Raw genomic sequence first — 23,797 nt, 5'->3', positions numbered from 1 at the left:
GTCATATTATTTAGTGAATTTTTCAGAGCATTTGAAAAACGTTTTCGAAGGTTTATTTCGCGTTTTCAGACTTTAAAGTGCTCTTAGAGGTTTTCTTTATGTTTAGTCATAGAGGTAAGTTAAGTATATATATCAAACATAAGTAACTAAAAAAGTCTCATTTTTGAATGATTTTAACGAAAACTCAGAACATATCTAAAATGGGCAGTTTATAAACGAATGCTCCTCGATTACAGTGTGTTAACATTTATTATACGCGGCTACTCACGGTGAAACAACACCTTATGGGTTAGTTCCACTGTCAACCGCCAGACCGACTTAACATTGGCACAATTTAAGGGTCAAATTTTAGATTATGAGTTAATTGCTCGACTTTAAGGAATTTCTCGAGTAATATTTTAATATTTAATGGAGTCATTTGGATATAAACGTTGGAGTTTATGTACGCAATTTATACGACTTAAAAGACGGTAAGCAATTAGCACGGCACTAAGAGCGTACTTAAATATTTATGAATGTGCGGATTTTCATGATTTTTAGTGGTGACAAACGAGGCGTAAAGAAAAAACTCAAATATACTTAGTACTTGCAGGTATCTTTTTCTTAAAACAGAAAGTAGTTATTATACATTTTCAGATAGACATACAACATGCTCATTTTCCTACATATAAACTTAACATATAAACTGAAATTGATTTTAAAAGAAACTTTATACGCAATCCTACCAAATTCTTGGCTGATAAATAAAATATATGGCAACGCTTATCTCGAAAACTTTTGAAAATATTCCAGTTCAATGTAAATAGAACTATTAAAGTGCACACACATCGTTCGAGGGACTGTCGATTTCACATAACATTTACTTGAAAATATATTATTACAATGTGACTGCAAGTTACAGGAGAAACTTTGTTCCTCGTCTGTACCTTGTTAGAGAGCTGAGATTGAAGATATTTGATGAAGATAAGGTCAAAAGAATGTGTATGAATCTGTGATATGTGTTAGGTTTTCATGTATTTGTACTACTATGTATTTCTTGTTTTTTTTTATAAAGGTATTTTATTTATTTATTTCTCAACATAAAATTTACATTTTTAAACATTAAATTATAAAAATAAAAATAAAAAACATTAAAAATATAAAAATTATAGAGGTATATTATTATTGAGTAGTAAAGTAATGAAAATGAAAAATACAAGTTTCATTTTCATTACTTTAAAAAATTCAACTTAAACAGTTATGAAAAAAAGATTCTTCTAAACCTGTCACTGATTGAGCCCTAAGGTAATTCACACTCACAAACTCCGATCCACAATTGGTGATGAAGCTGATCTTTTGTTGTTCTAACTTGCTTTTAAGACGTACAATTCTTTCACATGCACACAGTCCAACCATGCGGAAAGCTGACAACCGTGGAGACAGCTTCGTCGTAGTTGTTTCAACCGAACTGATGGTCAAAGTCCTCCTCCGAGGGTGAGTCCCAGAGACTGTAGAAGCCGCTTAACGCTGCAACGGTAGCTTGCAGTGAGTGTGCGATTTCTTTAAGCGTCGCGACTTGTGGATGAAATCCTACAGTGCATGTCTTTCTTGCTGACAATATCTTTACTTAAATTACAAATGCGAAAGCGACAGACTCTGCATATCTGTCTGTCTAGGTATTGCTTACGTATTCCACGTAAAACTTTAGCCAAAATTTTTTCGCAATGCTACAGAGTAGCCTAACAATCTTTCATGCATTAATTTTCGGAGCATCAATTTATTCTCTTAAGATGCAGGTAAAACAGCGGAAAACAACTAGTATAGTGCTGTTGATAGTTAAATTGAAATTCTGTAGAGTATATTGCTCTCTAAGTTTTCCAAGTGGCACAAACTTCGAAGTTGGGTGAGCAATTCTAGAAGAATTTTCAATTAACTGCGTACTTATCTAAGTGCTGTCTAAGTGTCTATTTTTACTACATTATGTTTAAATAAAGGTTTTTAAACTTTTACAACTTGTACATTCCTATGTATTTGTAGATACGACTCCGGATCGACTTAATCGCAATGTATTACTACGAAGGTCATATTTTTGTAGGTTGCTCTATGTGGATTTTGTATAAAGTTTGAGACTAATTTCAAAGCCCAATTTCAAAATGAATGGATTAAAATGTAATTGAATCGTCAAAAAATGTCGGAGTAATAAAATTATACTTACAAAAATAAAACTTCGAACAGAAAACAAAAAAATATATGGAATTAACAAATACAAAAGAAATGAATAATGGAAAATACCTCAGACAAAAAAATACCACAGCTGTCACTTACAAAATAAAAATGAAAATTAAAGCCATTTTTCCACGGATCTTGTCTATTTTTATTCATATTTTTTACATATTTAATCTGTATTCCTTCGAGCAAGTACTGCAGAGATGAATAAGTTAATCACACGTGCGTGAAAAGATGAAAGAATAAAATGTTTGGTTCTCATCACAATTGAAATTCGTAATTCTAGGAAAAACTACCGATTCGTGAAACAAAAGACAATATTTATTTAATTTACCTTCTTCTGTTTCGTGAAACTGACTTTTGTGTTAATGTTTTAGGTTTAAGGTTGATAAAATAAAATCCTAACTCCTGCATTGTGATCCTTGACTTTTTCAAGGATATTTTATTATTCTCACTAAAAACAATTAATTTATTAACGAGTATTCTTTAATCATTACCAACAGTTATATCTTATCAACTAAACCAATTTAAGAATAGAAGTAATGATAGTTTCCCTTAAATTAAAGAAGCATTAAAGAATAATCTACAAACAGTCCATTTCTAAACGTTTTCCTTTAATATAAATTTGAACTACGATGACTTATTTAAATTATGTTTGCAGTAGTATTTGCCCCTAATCCGATATTTGATTTGTTTATATTATTACAGCAACTTCTCGCTTTCTATCAATATTCCTTGAGCTTTGACCTACTTGCATTTTCATAGAAATCGTATACGAAAACTAACCCAAAACCTGTTACATAAGGTTGAAAATCACATATGTTTGATTTGACATTATTTCACTTTGAAATATATTAGATTTCGTACACTGAGAAAGTGTTTCCGATATATTTATTATGTATTATTTTACTGTCAATCAATTCGGCATGCTCTTGATATTCAGTATCAATTTCATATTTCTTGAGAAAGATAGCTTAATGTAGGTAGTTATAGCTAGCAAAAATCTTGCTTTTATCATATACCTACATATAAAAATATTTTGGAAAATCTAAAAGATAAAAAAATCTCTGAAAAGATAAAAGAAAAAAATCTTAAGAAGACGTTTAGTTGAAAGTTTTACTGCCATATAAAATATTTTTATTCGAGTAACTTAGGTGTAGGTTCTAATCCAGCTTTTAAATTGTAAGCTGAAGTCTAGACTAGTCGAGTTCTCATACTCGAATCAAAAGTAAATAAATAAAAGATTAAGAGCTTTCTAAAGCGATTTTTCTTTGGCAAAAATCTAAAAAATATTGCCTTTTGAGACGTACATTTAAAGCAAACACCTAACTATATAACATCATATACTTATCTAAACAATATTTATTTCTACCATGATGCGAAATACCTACCGAAAGAAAAATAGAAAAGCTGCCTTGTGCCTATTATATTAAATCCGCATTAAAGACGATTTAATAACTGTCGTATTTTTGTGACAAATATTCTCAATATTATACTTTGAAAAGTCAACCTTATGAATAAATGCCAGTTGATTCAATCTTCCAGCCCGCTGTCGAACAGAGTACAACGTCCTCCAAGCACGTGGTAGTGTACTTAATACGAACCTCGCAGCATAGATGGCGCTTATTCTCATTTCGTTAAGTGGTAATCTACAAAAAAAAACGTTTTTTAACTTATGTCGAATAATTAACTGTCGAAACTTAAGAGACTTTTAGGTTGAAAAAAATATTCAAAGTTATCCATTGGGGTTAGTAAAAGTCGTTGTGCATACCTAGTATAAATTCATTTGTACAGTATAACTTTAAGAGTTTTATACAGGAATTAGTATCCATATTTTTCTGATTTTATGGCGGATAAAAAATGAAAAAAAAAACATACTCATGATGCAGATATGTTCTGTTAATGATTCTGGACCACCAGTTTTTTTTGTGCACTGCTTAAAACTCATTCCTGTATCTGTAGGTAATGATTTTTATTTATTTCAACTATTCATGGGTAAAAAGGGTAAATAAATCAAAACAGCTCACTGATACGACATTTAATAGCTTCTAATAATATACTTTAGACATTTTTACAATTATTATTCACAGTACAAAAATATTGTACATTTTAACTACGCATTTTGATAAAAGCCTCTTTACAATTTACATGATTATAATTTAACTATGTATAATATATTTTACAAATCTCGATAATACTTATTTTAAACGGGTACTAATTAAATTAAGGTTTATATAATAATATGAATTTTATTTTATCTTACATAATTTTAATCATAATTTAATAAAATTTCAGTTCCTTATACTTACATTTCACTCTTGAAATAATATTTACTTTAATTTATCTTACGTCTATCCGATTCAAATTTGGCATTTTTTCTCAGTAAATTCCTCTTCCCAATATACATTCCACAATAAACATTATGCTTAAAAAAGTAATAAAATCACTAGATACCTACTTATTTTCTGACAAGCAAATTCAATGTTTTTCTATCTCCAAAAAAATCTTTTTAGACGAGAGATCTATAAAAAGTGAAAAATTGTGTTTTTGGCAAAAATAAGGACTGTTTTGAATAAACCCTTAAGTATATAAATAATCAATAAATGAGTAAATAAATGCTGCTGCCTCTACAATAAGCAAGTAAGAACTATTCATAAAAACTAAGCGATGTTTGACTAGATTTTACCTGGTACCACATAATTATTAGAAAAGGCATGGTCAAAAAAATTTGTTCATAAAACTCTTGTAGGGTCAATGCTTAGTTCCTACAGGCAATGGCACAAGTTAGCCTCAATATACATTCTCTTTCCTCTTATCAAGATGGAATCTTTTCAAAATAACCTCTAGAATTAAGCACAACACTTCTTCTAGTCTTTTCACTCGTATGCAACTACACTAGTCCATGTTCTTTGAAATGCTCTAACAGCCATTGAAATACAGAAGATCATATCCGATTATAATGTCCTCTTCCTCTATTTGTGGCACTATTTGTGACTTTTAACAACCACAATTTTTTCTATTTATTTTAACATGTTGAAGATGTTTTACGCTTGATTTTCTCTGATGCTCCTGTGTCACCTGCATTAACCCTTATTTTCCTCACGTAACCCATTTCCACATGATGCCTTGTCAGTTAATACACAAGTGAAGCAGGAGCATTATAAAAAGGAAATTTTTCATGTCGGTTTTTACATTTACATACACTAAAATAGGAAGAGAGAACACTTGATACAATCTTCGTAGACTTATCTACTCGCATTGTATTCGCGGTTGGCGTGTATGACACACGCCTCGGGGCCGCTAGAGCATGACGTCCCGCGCCGGCACGTCCAGCACGGCGCGCTGTCAGTCGCGCGTTGTCACCAGCACTAACAGCTGTGTGCGACGCGCGTCCACTGGCGGACGAGACATACTGCTGCTGCGGCCGCGGTTTAGAATCTGAGAAGATTTGATGGTAATTTAGGATATGGTCGTAAATAAAAATTGACGTGAAAATACATTAAAGATAAAAATACTACTGTCATAACTTCGAAGTATTTTTTTTTAGGTTACTATTTTTAATAGTCCTAATTGACTACTGGAGGTACTATGTAGTTCGAAATGAAGTTCGAATCCTATGTTGGGCGCCATAAAAGTGTTGGCACCCAACGTGGGATTTAAAGTCAACCAGTGCCTAACATTTTAGAAAAAAAAAAATATAAAACAATCAAAGAATGTTCGTGAACTCTGTTACTGAGAACTCTGTTACTAGAAACTGAATTCATAGTTTAGTTCAGGTCCCACTCAGGGTGCCAATGTTACATTTTGGCGCCCAGTGTGGGACTTAGATCAAACAAATTCATTTTTTTATTATTTACGTTTATACACAATATCGTAATTATTTCTTACATTTTACGACGTTACGATACTGCACAAAAATTTCTATATAGATACTTACAGTTGCAACGGAGTGTGACCTCCTCGCGTGGGTGGAACTAAGCAGATCAGAGTTGGCTGTTGAGTCGGATCTTGAGCGAACGGTCCCTCTCGCATGTCGCTTACGTCGTCGGCCGCACCACAACCATTTGTAAGGCGGAACCCGTCTGCAATCAAAGTTATACCCACTTGTACGGTGCTACTCGTCTGAAATTGAGTATGAATTTGTATGTAGTGGGCTAATATAGTGTAAGTCTTTTGTGGTGTAATGTCTGTTAAGATAAAAGATCAGTGATTAATACAGCATACATAAATATATATTTATACATGATGTTTGGAAAGTGTCTTTGAAATAAAAAATAAATATAATAAATGACTGTATTATGTGGTCAAAAAATCAAGGAGTTACTTTAGAGGTTATAAGCTACAAATTACCTGAGGCTAGTGTAAATATGAGGAGAGAACATGCAGCATATCAAAGGATTTGCTGCTGAGTTTAAAGGTGCGAGGCTCTGGATGAGGGTAGCTATTGCCAAGTTGGTCTGCGTCGGTGGTATGTGCTGATACACTTGTAGGAGATCGAACACGATGTATGGAGACCAACATAGCACGAACACTGTGGAGGAGAAAAATATTTCGTCACTTTTTTGTGCACAATTTTATAACAACCAGGTTTAAAGTATACGACTTACATAGTAATAATAGCAAAACAAGACAATGATGAATTAAAGATTAAGTAGTAAAAGTATGTTAAGTTTGGACACCAATGGCCGATGAAATGTGAAAGAAAACCACTTGAAATAACCTGGACTATAAAGTCTGATTGGACCCGCGTTGGGTAAGCGTGATGATTTCCGCTCAATCCTTCTCTTCCATAAAAGGCTGACGATGATGTTGAATTTGGCCAAAAATATTACAAAAACTTTTATAATGAATTCAGTTCATTTCAATTCCTGAGCGAAATTACACAATAATTATTCTGACATTGATAATCCGCGCACGTTATGGAGCGATTAAATTCCTAACATGATATTAAACTACAAGCTTTTGCGATATTACAGTAGTAACTACTATTCAGCAGTTAAACAAGCAAGTTGGGTCATTAGTGTAAAACAATTAACTGTATTATTGTGTGCTTTGTTCGTCTAAATTGTTGCCGCGATTAAATATAAATGAAACAGTAATAAAGTTATTGAGCGGGATATGTTTGTATGAGAATGTCATTTTGTAATAACGAGGGATTATTCGAGTTAATTTTAAAGGCTGATAAATTTTATGATACTGAATTGTTTGCTTTTTTTCATACAGCTGGTGAGACTAATCAATATCAAGTCATGTCGGAAATTGCTGAGTTATTTGAACTTCTAGAATTAATTTTGACATCATCATTGTTGCCGCATTAACTAATGACCACCTCAATATAAATACTTTCTGTTACATAATTAAGAATACCTACCACACTATGACAAATTCTCAAATCAAAACGGTTACTCGTAAAGCCATAAATAACCTCAAAGAATTTTCAAATATAGAACACAATGAAACAATTCGGTCAATGGCTGCCACGACTAAACTTGTACCTGTCAAACAAACAGACCGTACCAAAGATCATTAAATCGTCCACATATACTCACCGAAAACAATAACAAATGTCATTTTGACACTTTTGATCTTTGCTCTAGGAATTAGTCCTCTAGAACTAGCGCGCCTTGAATCCGGGTCGCTTTCGATCTGACCTGAAAAAGATAAATATATACCACATTAAAATCTAGACGTAAATACTTGGCGATTCTATTTGGAGAAGTCATTAGCAGCTGTCAGCTGTATCTGGTTTTTGTAACTTTTTGTGGCGGATTAAGTGTTTCTTTTTGTTTTATTGCGAGTTTTATTAATCTGCCCGTGAACGTTTATAGTATTTGAAAGGGCAGAGAGATAAAAATAATGTCTGTAGATCGTTTGTGAGTTCGCGAAGGTTATGGTCGGGAGTGGTGTTAGAAATATGCTGACCTTTGAATTGTGATCAAACGAATTTTTATTTTATGTTATAAAAACATTAACATAGCAGATGATTAACAAGTTTTTGACTATGATAATATCGGGTATTTCTTTGAACTTTTCAATGGTAATATATAGAGAACAGAAGATATACCCTAAAGTCTTTTTAAATGAGAGAATTCAAAGTTACATACCATTCCTCAAAGTCTTAGTTCTCCTAGAATTAATAGGCGGGCTCATGACGACAGCTTTACTCTTCGTCCATATAGTGAGGACTATCACAGCGTAGCAGGCTGCTATCGTCAACGCGGGTAGGACGAAAATCATGATGGAGATCAGGGACATCCAGATCTGCCACCTTCTGGGAGTTCCCAGATCTATCCAGCATTGCATTTGACCTGGAAAATGAACAAGAGATTTTTTACGTTTGGTAGTTATAAGGAGTATTTCTGCAGGTTTTTTGATAGTTTTCGTTTGCTTCATTATGTCATTAAGTTTATATTTTCCAACAACCAAAAATGAAATTAAATTTTCTTTCTAGCGAGACTGATAATTCCGAGCACGCAATATGGACATTTGAATATTAAAAATCATGTTGCCTACATTCATTCTCATAATGAAGCAGACTTATGCTTATTAATTCTAAAAATAGACGAATATTTTTGGTCGCAAGTAAAAATGTACATTTCATTATTAATTTGTCGTCTAAAAATATCTCAATTATTAAAATAAATTAATGATGCCAAAAAGTAAAGTCATCTCCGTGACGGGAACCAAGAGGAATTGGGTCAACATTTGAAATTGGATCATTTTTTTCATCAACCGTTACTTTGCCATAGGGAACTATTTATCTTTTTTTTTGCTGGTGAACCATTAAAGTATACCGATCTATTTTATTTCAAAGCGATGCTAATAATTACAATTTTAGTTCAAGAATAGCGAAATGAATTGTTAAATTATTGATAGTCTTGTATACTCCAATAATTTATCTGTACGCATTATTTTTATTACCGATTAGAATTTTTTCACTTTTGGAAAGGTACTCTATTCTTGAGTAACAAATTCCGACATGAAGAATCAGATGGATACGAAGTTTCCAGTGACGCGGTTGAAACCGCAAGAAAACAGCTACATTGTTATTTATAATTTTTATCAATTTTTGGCAACCCTAATACACACAACAATTTGTACCTATATCCTAAAGGATAAACATTATAATCTGTCCATTACATCATTTCCCGCATAAACAATCATACGATGCACTAATCCCCTCGAGCGAGGCGCCATGCAACTCAATCCTTGGCTCGGATCGGATTAAATGCAACCAGAAACTCCGCAATATTCCTTTCTTACATAATGAGGGTCTTTGTTACGTTGAAGTAGCTCTTAATCCTGATATTTATTATTTATTTACAAGAGTCTGACCTGCGGCTTTGCCCACGAGACGACGATAAAAATAAAATGAGTTAATACAAGTTGTCGGCTACCTCCAAAGAAATTAATAAGTGGTTTAAGACACTAAAAAACACGTAGGTACGTAAAAACGAAAAATCATGTCCAAACACAGCTACGATACGATGTTCCATCACGAAGTTCCAGTGCATATCTGCCGGCTCCATCATCAGATCAGTTTGACAGTACCATATTGTCATCAGAATTAGACACAGCTGCCAATTTTCATAACACTACGATCCTCGGCAGATGGTTTAATGAGTTGCCTTAGATTTCAATACATACATAGTTACACGTAGGTCTATTCTATTCTTCTTTATGGCAAATTGTCTTCATACAGGTCGATTTTTGTTAAAAAAAATACAAGCTTGTTAAAAATTGGTATTAATATTAGTGTGATATGATTCTTACCTTGAACTTCTTTAACTTCGTATAATATAAGGAGTGGAATTGAGAAGACTATGCTGATCAACCAGGCTGACACTATGAGGGCTCGGGCTCGATTCCCTGAAAAGATTTACAAAAGTATATCAATGGCTAATTTGTTTTTCCTTATATTATTGTAATATATTTAATAATATAAAGACGTCTTTATCGATGACTTTCATCATATTATGAATCAAGGAAAATATAAAAGTTTCCCTGTCTTTTATTTCATATTTTTTCATGAATCTCAAGAAAAATGTTATAGATTAGGGTTTTCAATAAGGTTTCCACCTACGTTGGGCTTAAAAAAAACTTTTCAGTGTCCATAAAAGCAAAGAAATATTCCCGAAAACGTAAATAAATAATTAGGTAGGCTTTAAAAAGATCCTCTAGGCACTAATTTTAGAACGCCGTAAAAGAAGAATTGCTCTAAAAATGTTTTATTACTCGAGTCATTAAAAATTAAAAGATAAATAGGTTATTACTTCAACTTTTGGGAATGATAAGAGTACCTACTTGCTTTACTACTTTAAAGATCATGAATATTAAACAATCTAGGTACAAACACAGAAGCTTATAAGACTATTTCTTATGGCTAAAATTACCTACTTATGGCTGTTTTATGAGTACCTACAAAAAATTCCTTAGACATGAATGGGTACACAAGCAAAACAATAAATTTACGACAAAATTACACAAAAATCGGTTATTAAGTAATTAAATAGTACTTACAACTGCCCGAGAAGTTCATAGGATTAGTGATGGCGTCGCACCGGTCTATACTTAACGCTACCAGCACATACGTCGAGGCGTACATCACCACAGCCTGAAATATACATAAGAAAGAAAATATTTATAAAGGTTCTATTATCACGAAATATTAAAAAAAAGTTCTCCCCTGTGGCTGTCAGTTTTCCGTACATCCAAATAAAGATGCCTTCCTCTATAAATGGGCTATCTAACAGACCGACGTAATTTTTGAAAATCCGTTCAGTGTTTTCTGAGAGCCCGTTAAAACAAAAAAACGAACTCTTTAAAGCGTTGAATTTTAAAACTACACATAGTAGATAATACCTTTCAACTTACATAAAACATATCTACAATAGATATGAGTTCTCAGTTAGATCATCTTATCTTCTGAATTTGATAGCAAAAGACTTTATGTACGGTCCCAGTTCTTTTAAGTTTTAAACTTGGGAACCTTAAAATTATTAATTGCGCAGATTATGAAAAGACTATTAAAACTTTGGATACGCAAATGCTAACTTGGACATCAAGATAATTTTAAAACGTAAAATTTTGTACATTACTATCTGTTTAATGGAGCTAACAGAACTGAGAATATATTTTTGAAGCTGGATTAACATAAATCGTAATTTATATAATAAAATTGAAAGATTAACAAATGTATCCTAACCTTGTAATACTAATATTATCGCTACTGATAGGTAATAGACAAAAAAATCAGACCCTTTTTTGCGATCGGCTATAAGTCCTTTTTCCTACCTAATAATTTAAATTAATTGGTTTACTTTACGAATCCATTAATTAACGTGTAAATATTAATTTAATTTGTCGCTAATTAAGTTATGACAGCTTCGCACAATGTAGGTAATCCTGTCCCTTGAGTACCTGGCACGGGACGATAAGCTTGATACTATGTCATAATATTGTCTTTCAAATATTTTTGTAAATATAAACATATGTATTTTAATATAAGTTTGTTGTTTCCGTCGTTTAGGCGGATGATTCGCAAATACATTATTGGTTCTGTAGAGGACATGGTATGAAATGCCACGTGCAAATGACAGATGTCTATAATCCTTTGATTTGCGATTAGTGGTTGAATATTGACTCTAATTACAAAACAATTCATAGATAAATTATAGAAATCAATAGTAAGTCATAACTGTACGGATCAATATTGGTGCGGTCGGTCCGTGGATGGGTGAACATCTTGTCATGACGAGATCCTCCGTGTTTTTCGGAAGGCATGTTAAATTGATGGATCCCGACCGTCGTTTGTACATCTTTAGCAGCTGTTACGGTAAATATTCAAAAAGAGGTATCGGGATGCAGTTAATACAACTTATATAAAAGATTTTACATGATTAATTCTGTTTAACACAAACTAAAACTTTTTATTATTGCATTCGACTTAATTATTATATTGTTTAGACTAACAGTACATTCATTACGAGTTCTTGAGAAACTATAACAGATGTGCGTTCGTATGTTTGTTTATTGAATCTGTAACCAGAACGCCCGTGCTGACTGATTTAAATATTTTTTGTTTGTATTGGCACAGAATTAACTTTTTTCCGACTAGATTATAGTTTTTGCTCTTGTTGCTATGTTTTAGTCGTGAATGTGTTAATTTTGAGAAAGATTTTGAATCTGAAGTATATTTCTAATGAATGAAAGTCACTTTAGGTAACAAATTAGTATGTGTCTTTTAAGCTAATGTAGGCTTGCTTTTTGGAACGCAATTTCGATTCTGATAAAAATAAAAACAAACCCCCTACACATTTTCTTTTCACCTATTAATATAAAATCAAACTTACTATATAAAGTTTTTCTTTTCCATAACAAGTCATAATACAGTTTCTTCGAAAACTCGAAGAAAAACAAAGTTTTGAATTTATTCAGAAACTATCTCCTTTTCATAGTGGGTGTTCTTGTTGGGGAATTGAGGTAATTTTCAAATATTAGGTCCCAGGTGAAACGTAAATACTTATTTCAATCTGGGACATATTTATTGGCTTAATTCTCTTAAGTTAGATGAGACCTAGAAACTTGTGCAATATATTTCTGAAAGTGAAAACGTCTGGTTCATTTGCATCAGATAGTAATAAAATTTACTCTTAGTTTTGGTGCAAAAAAGGAATAATGACTATGCAATAAAGTTTTATGATTGAAGTGCTCACTGCGTTAATTAATTATTTGTCTGACCTAACTTTTTAAATCTTTACGATACTGTTGAATATAATGAATACAATAACTACTATTCACTATTAACAAAAAGACTGTAGGTATGTACTATTTGTAAAATCAATAATTCTCAGTAGGTACTCTATTTTCTTTGATCTCTTAAAAGTATTGGCTAGATACTATTTAGGGACTTATAATTCTTACACTAATAATAAAAAACTCAGCATTTCCACTTAGCCTAATTTCTTCGCAACATATGCAACTGCAGAATAAACAATATCCGAAATCATTCAACAGAAAAATATAAAATTTCGCAATCTCCGTTTCTTTCCACTATTAGGTTAGTTGCACAGACAGACTTTGTTTATAAACATAATACTATTTTTGTTTTTATTCGATTCTCACCTGTAAGAATTTCACGGTTTTGCACATGAACTCCCCAGCTAGCCACGCTATGGTAATCTTCTGAATTATATCCGGGAACACGTAGATTAGGCCGACGAAGAGATCTGGAAAAAACACAGATATTAATAGAATACTAGTTTATAAAAAAGGAAAGATTTACTCAAAGTTCACGAAGAAAATTATTTTATACCAGCCCATAGCCATCCCACTTACATGAGTTGTGTAATATGTACTGAAATAATTTTTCAATTTGTGTCAGTATGTCCTAAAATTAGAGCGTTCAACCAAACAAATTCTTCAGCTTCATAATTTAATTAATACTTAATCTGTAGCTTAATCGTAGTTTCCTTCGTGTTACGGAAAATCTACGTCACAGTAATCCCAACACATAAAATGTTGAGCATAATTTTATCATTACGTTAAGTTAAAGTTACTTACTTCCTCATAATCTAATTGCTTAAAAGTTTATTAAAATTCTCAAAATTGCTTTTAATCAACGTCTCAAGACATGGTTCGTTTACCAGCATTTTCGTGATCAAAGGAAGCTTTTTGGTGGTGCGATACTCAGTCCCGTGGGAATAATGGACAACATTACATCAAGTACTTTGGCTCTCGTTACGGGTAGTCAGCAGCCAGTAAGTCTGACAACCGGTCTAACCAAGGGGTATTGGGTTGACCGGGTAACTGGGTTTAGGAGGATAGATAGGCGGTCGCTCCTTGTAAAACACTGGTCAGGTAGTCAGCTGCATCTGGTTAGACTGGAAGCCGACCCCAACATAGTTGGGACAAGACTAAGCAGATGATTGCATGGAGTAACATAACGCGTTAGCTTCATCAATTAGCAGAGTATTAGTTAGTAAATCAGTGGTCAGTTAATCTAATTTACGCGTATCATGTATTTGACAGGCCATTATGTGTTACACGCATTTAGTAGTGTAGCTCTCGCGTTACCAATTTAACTTTAATATTTGGTTACAGCTTCTAGGATTTGGTTTTAGAGATAGAAACTCTGTGTACCTGTGTAATTTGCATATAAACTGTGATCGTTAAACACATAATTATTTTTAGTTACTATTTTTATTTCAGTTTTATAACTCATCACTTATTTTTCACTTCCACATATTTTTTATGTCCCACCATGCTTCCTCAACCAGGATAAAAATAAACCACCCACTTTTTAATTTTGAGTTCCTTAAGTTCATTACTCGTCTTCTAATATTCTACATCATATATATCAAACGCACAAAATGTTATTAATCATTAAGATTTTTTCCATTTCCCATTAAGTTAAGAGCACCATCATAAAATTTCCACTTTGGCACACTTTTAACTGATGTCTAAGAAATGTATCAAGCGTGAAGTCGTTATGAGAATGCGGGTCATGTCTTGTAACATCACGGAGGATGGAAATGTAACAGAGATGCCATAAGGCAGATAGGTCAGGTGCGTGCTAGTAGGTCAAGAGTAACGTACGATAGGCGTGATCAAAAAGATCTAGAACTACGAGCCGTTCGCGTTCCTTGTCAAATTAAAACTATCCAGCATAGATTGGTCTTTATTGATTTTTGATTTGGTTTTAAAATAAATAGAAGGCGTATGTGGCCGGGCTGGTGACTAACTAGGCTTTTGGGTGGTTTGACATATTTGTCAACGATTTTCGGTATTACAAAAAATGGGAACTAATAACGTTACCTTGGTTCCTCGTACCCCGAACACTCGCCTTTTGGCGCGCTACTTTCTTAGGATAGTTTACGTTATGACATCTCCACTGGTAATTTTGTTCTCCATGTTTATGCCCTTACTCCAATTTTCCCCTTAGCTGTTACCGAGTATCTCTCGTATTGCCCCAAGTCGTTTGAACAGGGGAAGAGAGTGCGAAACCAGATAAGGACGTGGCAAACCTATGAGGCGCCCATTATTTGTTTTTCTTTCCCAAAGTTAATATTTGTAGAGAAAACCTTTTTCCGTTAACCTTATTAGAACCGTGCATAAAGGTGCAAAATGATTGCTTCAAAGCCGTTTGACGATGTTTATCTAAGGAGTTAGAATCTGCTTTTTACGTATAGATTTTTGAACGAAAAAACACCTGATTAGTATGCGGAGGACGTTGTAAGATCTGAGGATAATGTTGTAGTGTAGTTATTTTAAATAGGGAGGTATTCATTTATGGGGCATGTTATTAAGCTAATGTCTCATTGAAATCTATAATGAGCAAGGTCAACGTATCTTTAGTTGGTGCTTTAAATTCTAGGGCTATGTTTTCGATTAAATTATTATTTTAATCACTGGAATGTAAATGGTGACTCCATTTACATGCCAGTGATTAAAATAATAAATTGTCACTGGATTAAAATAATACAATAATTTATTATTAAAAAAATCAGATTAATGTATTAGATAAGATCTTTTATTTTGTTTGATTAGAATAACAATTGCCAATCGTAGATGGTTTGATCCTTATTCGGCGTAATAAGCGCTTAAGCTTATGGAAATTGAGTGCCTATTGTCTTCTAGATGTAACAATAACAAAACACTGGTAGGTATAATAATGATTGTTTATACAGAATTTGATCAAGGAATTGAATACTGTTATCACAGTCACTCAATACTATGATTCAGATGGAATTTTAGCTGATCTCCTACACTATAGTATGAAGCAATTAGAACAAGATATCATGCTGTCCTACAACCTAAACCATTTTTAAACCCAGAACGATTTAAACACAACAAGACCACTTTTATTATATGCACTGAACGACTGACCGTCATTAATCTTTCCTATTAAACCAAACTATTACAAAATCCCCAACACCCTATGACTCAGAAAATAGAGTTTAAAATAGAACGTAATATGTTTTCGCAGTAGTAAATATGAGTATGTCAGCCGCTAATCTTTGCAAACATGCTGATCTGTTTAGATACACGTCAGTTAGTTCATTTTTATAACAAAGTTAGTGAATTGTAGTGTGAGTTAGAAATAGCAGAATGCGGAAACCGTGGGAGATTGTACTGGTGAAGGACTGACAGCTCATGGGGTTTTTAGAATTGATTTAGTTCGTTGGTGATTGATACTTTGAACTGACTTTAGTGTTCTTTTCAAAATAATCATACGTCATTTTTGGTATAAGAGGATTGAATATAATTTTATCTGATAATGAAGCTTTAAAAAATCTTTTGAAATATTTTGGTTTTGATAAAGAAAATGTTTTTGTTTTAATATGAAAAAGGGCGTATGGAAAAGGAGACATTTAACATTGTTGAAACATTGTAACATTTAGCGTTAAATGTCGGAATTTCCGCATCACGCGTCAAACTTTTACATTAACGGCTTACATGGGTACAAAATAAACGTTTAATAAATACACAAACGTATTTAAAACCCGAACAACAAAATCAGAAGTAGGTACTTCCAAATTAAAATACGAAACAAAAATTCTAAGCACGTTTTAAACCGAAACCCTTTCCTAAACTTTTTATCAATTTATGTTTTCCTGCATAAATATGTCAGCTAATTTATCAATGCAAGTATTATTTAACAAAACTACACGCAATATAAATCACATTTAATCCAAAAGTTCGTTAGTTTAAGCCTCAAACAAGTTCCTAATTCGAGTGCACATTTTGGCACAAACATTGTGGAATTACCCACTGTGTCACTGAAAGGTGGACTGCACATTAATCTGAACTGTCAGTGGAATAAAGGTGTGAACATATGGGTACAAAATATTCTTACATATGAATATAGAGGAAGGGTTCGACCAATGAAACGATGGATGGGTTGTGTGAAAGTCAATAATTATGGCGGGAAATATAATGTTACTTGTGAGATAATGTCAACCAGAGAAATATGGATAACAGTATGGTTCGTCAAATAAAATTAAGGACACGTGGCCTCTGCGGGTTGTTCGAAAGACTGCGGGTTGTTCGAAAGAGATACCGCGGCCCTGGTACATGAAAGGCCTATGACGGAACACGACGGTTTTTACGCGGGAGGCGTCATTTGATGAATTTTGACGTTGTTAAAAAAAAAAAAAAAGGACACGTGGCCTGGACAAGGATGATGACACCTGTACTTGAATATAATTATATGGCGTTAAATGTGGTAGTTTTGGATATGGTGTGCAAGGATAAGAAGCCTAGATTAGGTTTATTTTGGCACGGGTTTGGCTTATAAAACAAGTTCATTTTGTTGACCTCAAACAGTAAATATTCTGACATGAACGGTTGAAGTTACAAAAAATGTTTGGGTTCCAAAATACCATAAATTCCTTTCAACCTCACTACAATAGATTCCGTTTTACAATAGCATAAACTTTTACAATACTGGAGCCCAAACTATTATAATGCATCCTTTTTGGACCCCTAATGGACATAGCCTTGTTCGACGAAAATTTCACGAAAACAAGAGTGAGGTCCGATTTTAAGTTGCGATTAACCCTCCTTTAGACAATTTATGGAAGGGGATCACATTTTTTGTAACTCGGATCATTTGTCCGACAAAAAGTGTGGTATTATCACTTTTTGTGTTAAAGGATAAGTGGGGTTAATGGGAAAGGGATAAGTATTTTGTAACAGACATTTTGAAATGTTGGGAAAAACAGCATCATTCTGCTAATTTTACTTAAGCGACATACGATTCACATCCGACTGAGATCTAATCCCGACTCAATTACGATTGAAGCGTACATATGTGGCATTCGCTATTTTTTCTTTTAAATAAACGTTTTTATCCATTTCTGTGGTTCAATAATGAATCATATTGTCTGCAAATGATTTATGATTGTAGAGCAAACTACCGTATAGACCAAATGGCAGACCAATCGCAAACCAATCGAATGTCATTGGAATACGATTGGTCTTATACTTATTAGTAGCAGAATGCCCGCTAAGGTTAAAACTGCTATAGCGATTCGGGTCCCAGATCATAACTCTGCCACGCTTGAACGACCAGACTACAAAAATAATTTAAATTATATTTGTTACGAAGGTAGTGTAGAAACTGAGAAAGAACTACTTTTTTATCTGGTCGTGTACTTTTCCATGTAAGTAATGTAAAATGTAAGTTCCTATCATCATCATCATCATCATCATCATCATCATCATCATCATCAGCCTATCGCAGTCCACTGCTGGACATAGGCCTCTCCAAGTGCACGCCACTGAGATCGATTTTTGGCTTCTCGCATCCAGCTCCTGCCAGCCTAGCTTATAGTTCCTATAGCCCTTAGTAACCTTGGGTAACAGCTAAAATCAACGTAATACCTACACATACAGAACATACTCATACAATAACAGTTACTGAAAAGTAAACAAGAATTTAAATCCCCTAACCACAAAAATAACGAAGAAACAAAGTGAATACATCGATAAACAGATGATCAAAGAAGTCTATAGATATAATCCGAAAGAATTTCCATTCCAAACATTTCGAACACAAATGGAATTACAATATTAATATAAAAAATCTCATATTGGAGTACTTTGATTTCATATTCTTATGAAATAATTTCCTACTGTAATGCGTACTTAATTGAAAATTGTATGAAGATACACCGAGCATAATCAATTTTCTATAGGAGTTGGTAGGTACCTACGTAGGTTTGTATGTACGGCGTTGTGGATGATTCGATTTCTTTGGTGCTTTTGACCATCATTTTATATTGTTTTTGCATTCAAATATATGGAGGGCATTCTGGAAGAGATTACATAAGAAATAAATAGTACCTTTTTACTTGATTGTTCTATTTTTTCTTGTCTTACCAACTGTTAAGTAAATAAATTGAAATATTTATAAGTTACCTATCTTTATAACTATCACCTCCGGTCTTTATCCCAATCCAATTTGGGGTGTATGTAATAATATAACATGTTTTGTAGTTATATTCAAAAATAGCTGTTGCCCGCGACTTCATCTGCGTGAGCAATATAGGATTTCCAATTTCGTTTATTTAATCATTCATTGCTCAACCCCCGTAGGTGATAGCGTGATAATATATAGCCTATGTGTTGAACCGGCCTCCAGGTAATAGTCCTTCAAAATTTGATTTAAATCCATGCAGTACTTTTTGAGTTTATCCGGGACAAACATACAGACAAACAGATAAACAGACATACAGACAAAAATTCTAAAAACTACATATTTGGGTTCAGAATCGACTATGGATCACCCCCCAAGTATTCTTTTAAAAAAATATTCAATGTACAGTTTTGACTTTCCTATCATTTTATTATATGTATAGATAGTAAAGTAGACATTAAGTATACAATATTTTTCAGAGACTGTATAAAATAGACAATAATTCCTTTCAACATACACGTTGGCAATTTCCCACAACACACAATCGGCAAACATTTTTCTGCCGACTGCACAAAAACTAATGGGAGTACAAACTGCCGTCAGCATATTCCCACAACTGAACCGAAAACAAGCAAACAAAGAATACAGTTTTTCAAAAACTCACAAAAATGGATTTTGGGATAAAAAAGAGAGTATTGGAACTAAAAGTACCGATAGCCAATACAACGATAGATTTATGTGTAAAAGTTCATTTTGGTTCATAATGGTTGGTTTCTGAGGTTTATTATACCTAGTAGTTTTTAATTTAAAGTTAATAGATAAATCGATAAGGGCCAAGGAGAAAGGTTATAACAGTGCTTTCACATTAGCGGATTATTCGCTCGGCTATTCTAACGCGTGACACATTCTGTGCAGCAAAAACCCTGTTGCACGGTTTCAGCCGTCATCGTTTGCTGTTGAGCTTATTAATATAGGTAACGTTCGTACAGCCCCCGCGAAAAGATCAAATTTTGTATCAAAGCGATATAAATCGATAATGTCTGGTTCGACTTTTTATAATTAAGTTACCAAAACTAAGAACAATCCTAATTCAAATTCTGCTATCATTTTTTCCAAAAAAATATTAAGTGACTTCTTAGAATATTTGAACCTCAAAAGCCAGCGCAATAAGTTTCTCTAATGCGCAAAACTGGCATTTTTATTACTCAATCCTTTCCCGATTTCCACCAAGGTTAAACGCAATGGGGCATAATAATAGAACGTTTCGAATAATTGAGTGTAAACTTTTAACAATTTATTCATAGCCCAGACGTTTGAAGTGCGGCGGTTAGATTAATCACAGTCTGACTTAACCTCTCAGTTAACAGCTTTCATAATGTAGCCTCGGGGGGTCGTTGCTAAGTAACGAACGTTTAAATGGTTCTTTTTGGTTTTGTCTTGCTGGGGTCTGTTTATGGATTGGTGGCTCTTTATCCATATTATCTGTTAGTTCTAATATTATAAAGCTGAAGAGTATGTTTGAACGAGCTTATTGCAGGATTCTTAGCTAGCCCATTAAATTATTTATCTGGGTGCGCGAAGTAGTTACCCATGGTAAATGATTGAGACCAGACCGTCCAAGGTCAGGTCTTTGTAAAAAAAGTATGATCGCGATCCTATATCCTGCACTGTGCCTCAAATCCATGCAAAAATATGCTATAGTATTATAAATATTCTCCCAAAACTCAGATTTTAACGTTCCATCGTTAATTAACTCACATTATCCATTATTATAACGTCATTAAAATCCATCAATATTATGTTGCTAAATTTAAAACAAAGAATGGAGGCTCCATTGTACGCAAAGTTTGTATCTGCAGCTTAAATTACTAATAGCAATTATAAATTCTATTAAATTCAGTGTGACGTTTATTTGACGGGGATCACAAATAATACAGGTAAATAAACTCCTTCTAATTAAGACAAAAGTTCGTCTTATTTAATACATTTCATAAACACAAAGAAGTTTATTTTCTTACCAAACTATTGTTTGGTACTTTGATATTATTCATAAATTCTATATCAAGTTGCATGTGGCTAAACAATAAACCTCTGAAATATGAGTCTCCTTACAACTCAGAATTGACGGTTTCAAAATGCATTCAATTTCAAAACTTTTGTAATCCAACGCTTTATTATGGTAGAAAAACGTTGATTGCATATAAAATACAGTTGACAGAAACATTCCTGAATTTAAATTGGACTTTTGGGCCAATTAATTAACTTAGGGATCGCATGAAAAACGAATTTGGATACGTTAACCCTTTTCGTGCAAAGGTCTTTTAAATGTATAAACTTTGAAAGTTGCATGGGCATGTAATTAATGTAACTGTTAATTGAGTGTTTATTTAAGTAGTAATTGGTTGATATACTTAAGGGGATACTTAGAATTTATATACCATGTGGAAATGGAATGGACTTAAACTTGAATCTTATTGGTCCACAAAATATTAATTTATTCCAATGGTGTACGTTCTGAAAGTACAATGTCGGCTTATGTTAGATAAGTCATTATGGAATTTAAGGTTCTTTAGATAAATTAAAGTGGTCACAATGTGTAACCAGTAAATCAAATAATTGATTATTTTTTCTGAAACCAAGTCTTAGGGTCAATTCCCACTGAAAGAGCAGCGGCCGGCAGCGGCCGTAAGAGCACGGTCATGCCTGTAGCACACCTCCGCTGCGAAACCCAAAGGGCGAAACCGCCATAGTTTCGCTGTGAATTGTGAGTTGTTGGGCGGCGAAACAATAGCGAAATTCCCTGCTCTAACGTACAAAACTGACTATGACGTTGTCTCTTTCTAACATGATTTCGCTCATTTGCTTAGGCGCCGTCTACATCTCCGCTCGTTGTCCGCCAGTTGTCCGCCAGGGCAGAGACAAAGTCATAGTCAGTTTTGTACGTTAGAGCAGGGAATTTCGCTATTGTTTCGCCGCCCAACAACTCACAACTCACAGCGAAACTATGGCGGTTTCGCCGCGGAGGTGTGCTACAGGCATCAATGTAAGAGCGAGGCGCGGCGCGGCCCAGCGCGGCGCCGCGCGGCCCGCCGCGCTCGCGCTCAATCACTTGCATTTACGGCCGCTGCCGGCCGCTGCCGGCCGCTGCCGGCCGCTGCTCTTTCAGTGGGGATTGACCCTTACTGTATCGATGATCGATCCCAAAACACGCCATATATTTTTTCGATTTTATGGACATTCAGCAATATGCAATATATTATTGCAAGTTTTTGTGATCCAAGTCCAGCGACATATCCACTTCAATGTACAGGACAGTTATACATACAATGTCCTAATCTTATGTGCTGTGTTATTGACGCAAATCCAAAGGTAAACAACATAAACAAAAGTACAAGTAAACTTACCAGCGATAGCAAGCTGCATGATAAAGAAGTTCATGCGGCTTTTCCTGGCGTTGGTGCAGAGCAGGGCGGCGATTACCGACGCGTTGAGCACCACTATCGCGACGAACAGCACCCACATTACCGTGAACTGGATCGACTGGAAGATAAACATTGTGTCACACGTGCAGGGGAGGTTTAAGATGTTGTTGGGGAGTAGGGGACAAATGTGGAGGAGACTTTTTTTCGTAAGTTGTTTTATAAAAGTTGTGGTAATTTTTCAAAATATTTTGATTAAATAGTCTGCCTACTGTGTCTATTATTTTATTATCGAATAACTGGAAAATACTTCATCAGGATGATTATTTCTATTTCCTTCGTACGGCTTCGTATAGTCTTTGTGGAAAGTGATTTTTGGATTAGGTATGGAATAAAATAAAGTAAATATTGAATTGTTGAAATTATAGACTCTAGTTCTCCTCTAGTTACCGCTAACCTACATGGCATATCTCGTCATAGATAGCGTATGCCATGTGCCTTCATATAAATACCACCTTTACAAAATTCCTTATTTCACTTAACAACAAAAGTCACCTTTACCCCCGTTACCAAATTCACTATCTCACTTAGTTACTAACTTAAATACCTTTCACTTAACGCTATCGCCGCGTATCAACGAAAAAATAATTCAATTCAGTACTCTGTAAAAAAGTGAGGCCCTCCCATTAATCATTGCTTTCAAAAACTTGAAAATTAATTCACGTTTATTCAGAACCTTATCAAGTCAGTATAATTAGGTTTGAAAAAAGGCTAAGTGTGTGTTGGTTCATACGCAGTGTAGAGTTCCGTAGGATCCCATTATATCACTAGAACGATTATATCACTAGAACGATTCTATTGTTCTTTATTATGATTATAGGTAATTAATGATACAAATGTTAAAACTAAATGGTAAACAATCGCATCAAAATCGTTTCAGCCAAACACGAGAATATCGTGCACAAACAAACATACTGAGAAACTCTTTTTTTAAATTGTTAAAATTTTTCATATTTCGTGCCAAACTTAATAGTAGTTCAGGACAGACAGACGGACTGAAACTATGAGGATTCTTTTTAAAGAGTGCGAGACCCTAAAAAGATAGATCGTTCGTACATTATTATTGATAAGTCTTATTATTTCCCTCGGCTTTGTGTAACTTCCATTTTCAAGAAAGTCTCATACAGAGAACCTCAAAGCTAGGTATAATTGAGTATGGTTTAATAGGGTATCTTGTTCAGGACTTGGAGCT

At 33.9% G+C, this 23,797-nt stretch overlaps 1 protein-coding gene across 4 annotated transcripts in view; it reads right to left on the bottom strand.

Annotated features, from left to right (window-relative positions):
* Positions 1–4,228: 4,228 nt before the first annotated feature.
* LOC124630777 (cardioacceleratory peptide receptor-like) overlaps positions 4,229–23,797 on the bottom strand; it is a 146,333-nt gene continuing 126,764 nt past the window's right edge. For 3 of the 4 annotated variants that reach the window (XM_047164773.1, XM_047164775.1, XM_047164774.1), the window contains 9 exons: positions 22,531–22,666; positions 13,330–13,433; positions 10,726–10,819; positions 9,979–10,074; positions 8,310–8,513; positions 7,755–7,856; positions 6,556–6,736; positions 6,143–6,287; positions 4,229–5,643 (listed from right to left, as the gene is read on the bottom strand). In XM_047164773.1, coding sequence (XP_047020729.1) covers positions 5,551–5,643; positions 6,143–6,287; positions 6,556–6,736; positions 7,755–7,856; positions 8,310–8,513; positions 9,979–10,074; positions 10,726–10,819; positions 13,330–13,433; positions 22,531–22,666 — 1,155 coding nt within the window. In that variant the 3' untranslated portion in view covers positions 4,229–5,550. Of the gene's footprint in view, positions 5,644–6,142; positions 6,328–6,555; positions 6,737–7,754; positions 7,857–8,309; positions 8,514–9,978; positions 10,075–10,725; positions 10,820–13,329; positions 13,434–22,530; positions 22,667–23,797 lie in introns of those variants that run through there. The other variant, XM_047164777.1, reaches the window with a different exon arrangement.

This window comes from Helicoverpa zea, chromosome 5 (genome assembly GCF_022581195.2).
Source record: "Helicoverpa zea isolate HzStark_Cry1AcR chromosome 5, ilHelZeax1.1, whole genome shotgun sequence".
Taxonomy (NCBI): Eukaryota; Metazoa; Arthropoda; class Insecta; order Lepidoptera; family Noctuidae; genus Helicoverpa; species Helicoverpa zea.
The sequence above is the reverse complement of the archived record's forward strand: the minus strand, read 5'-3'. Positions and strand labels throughout refer to the sequence as shown.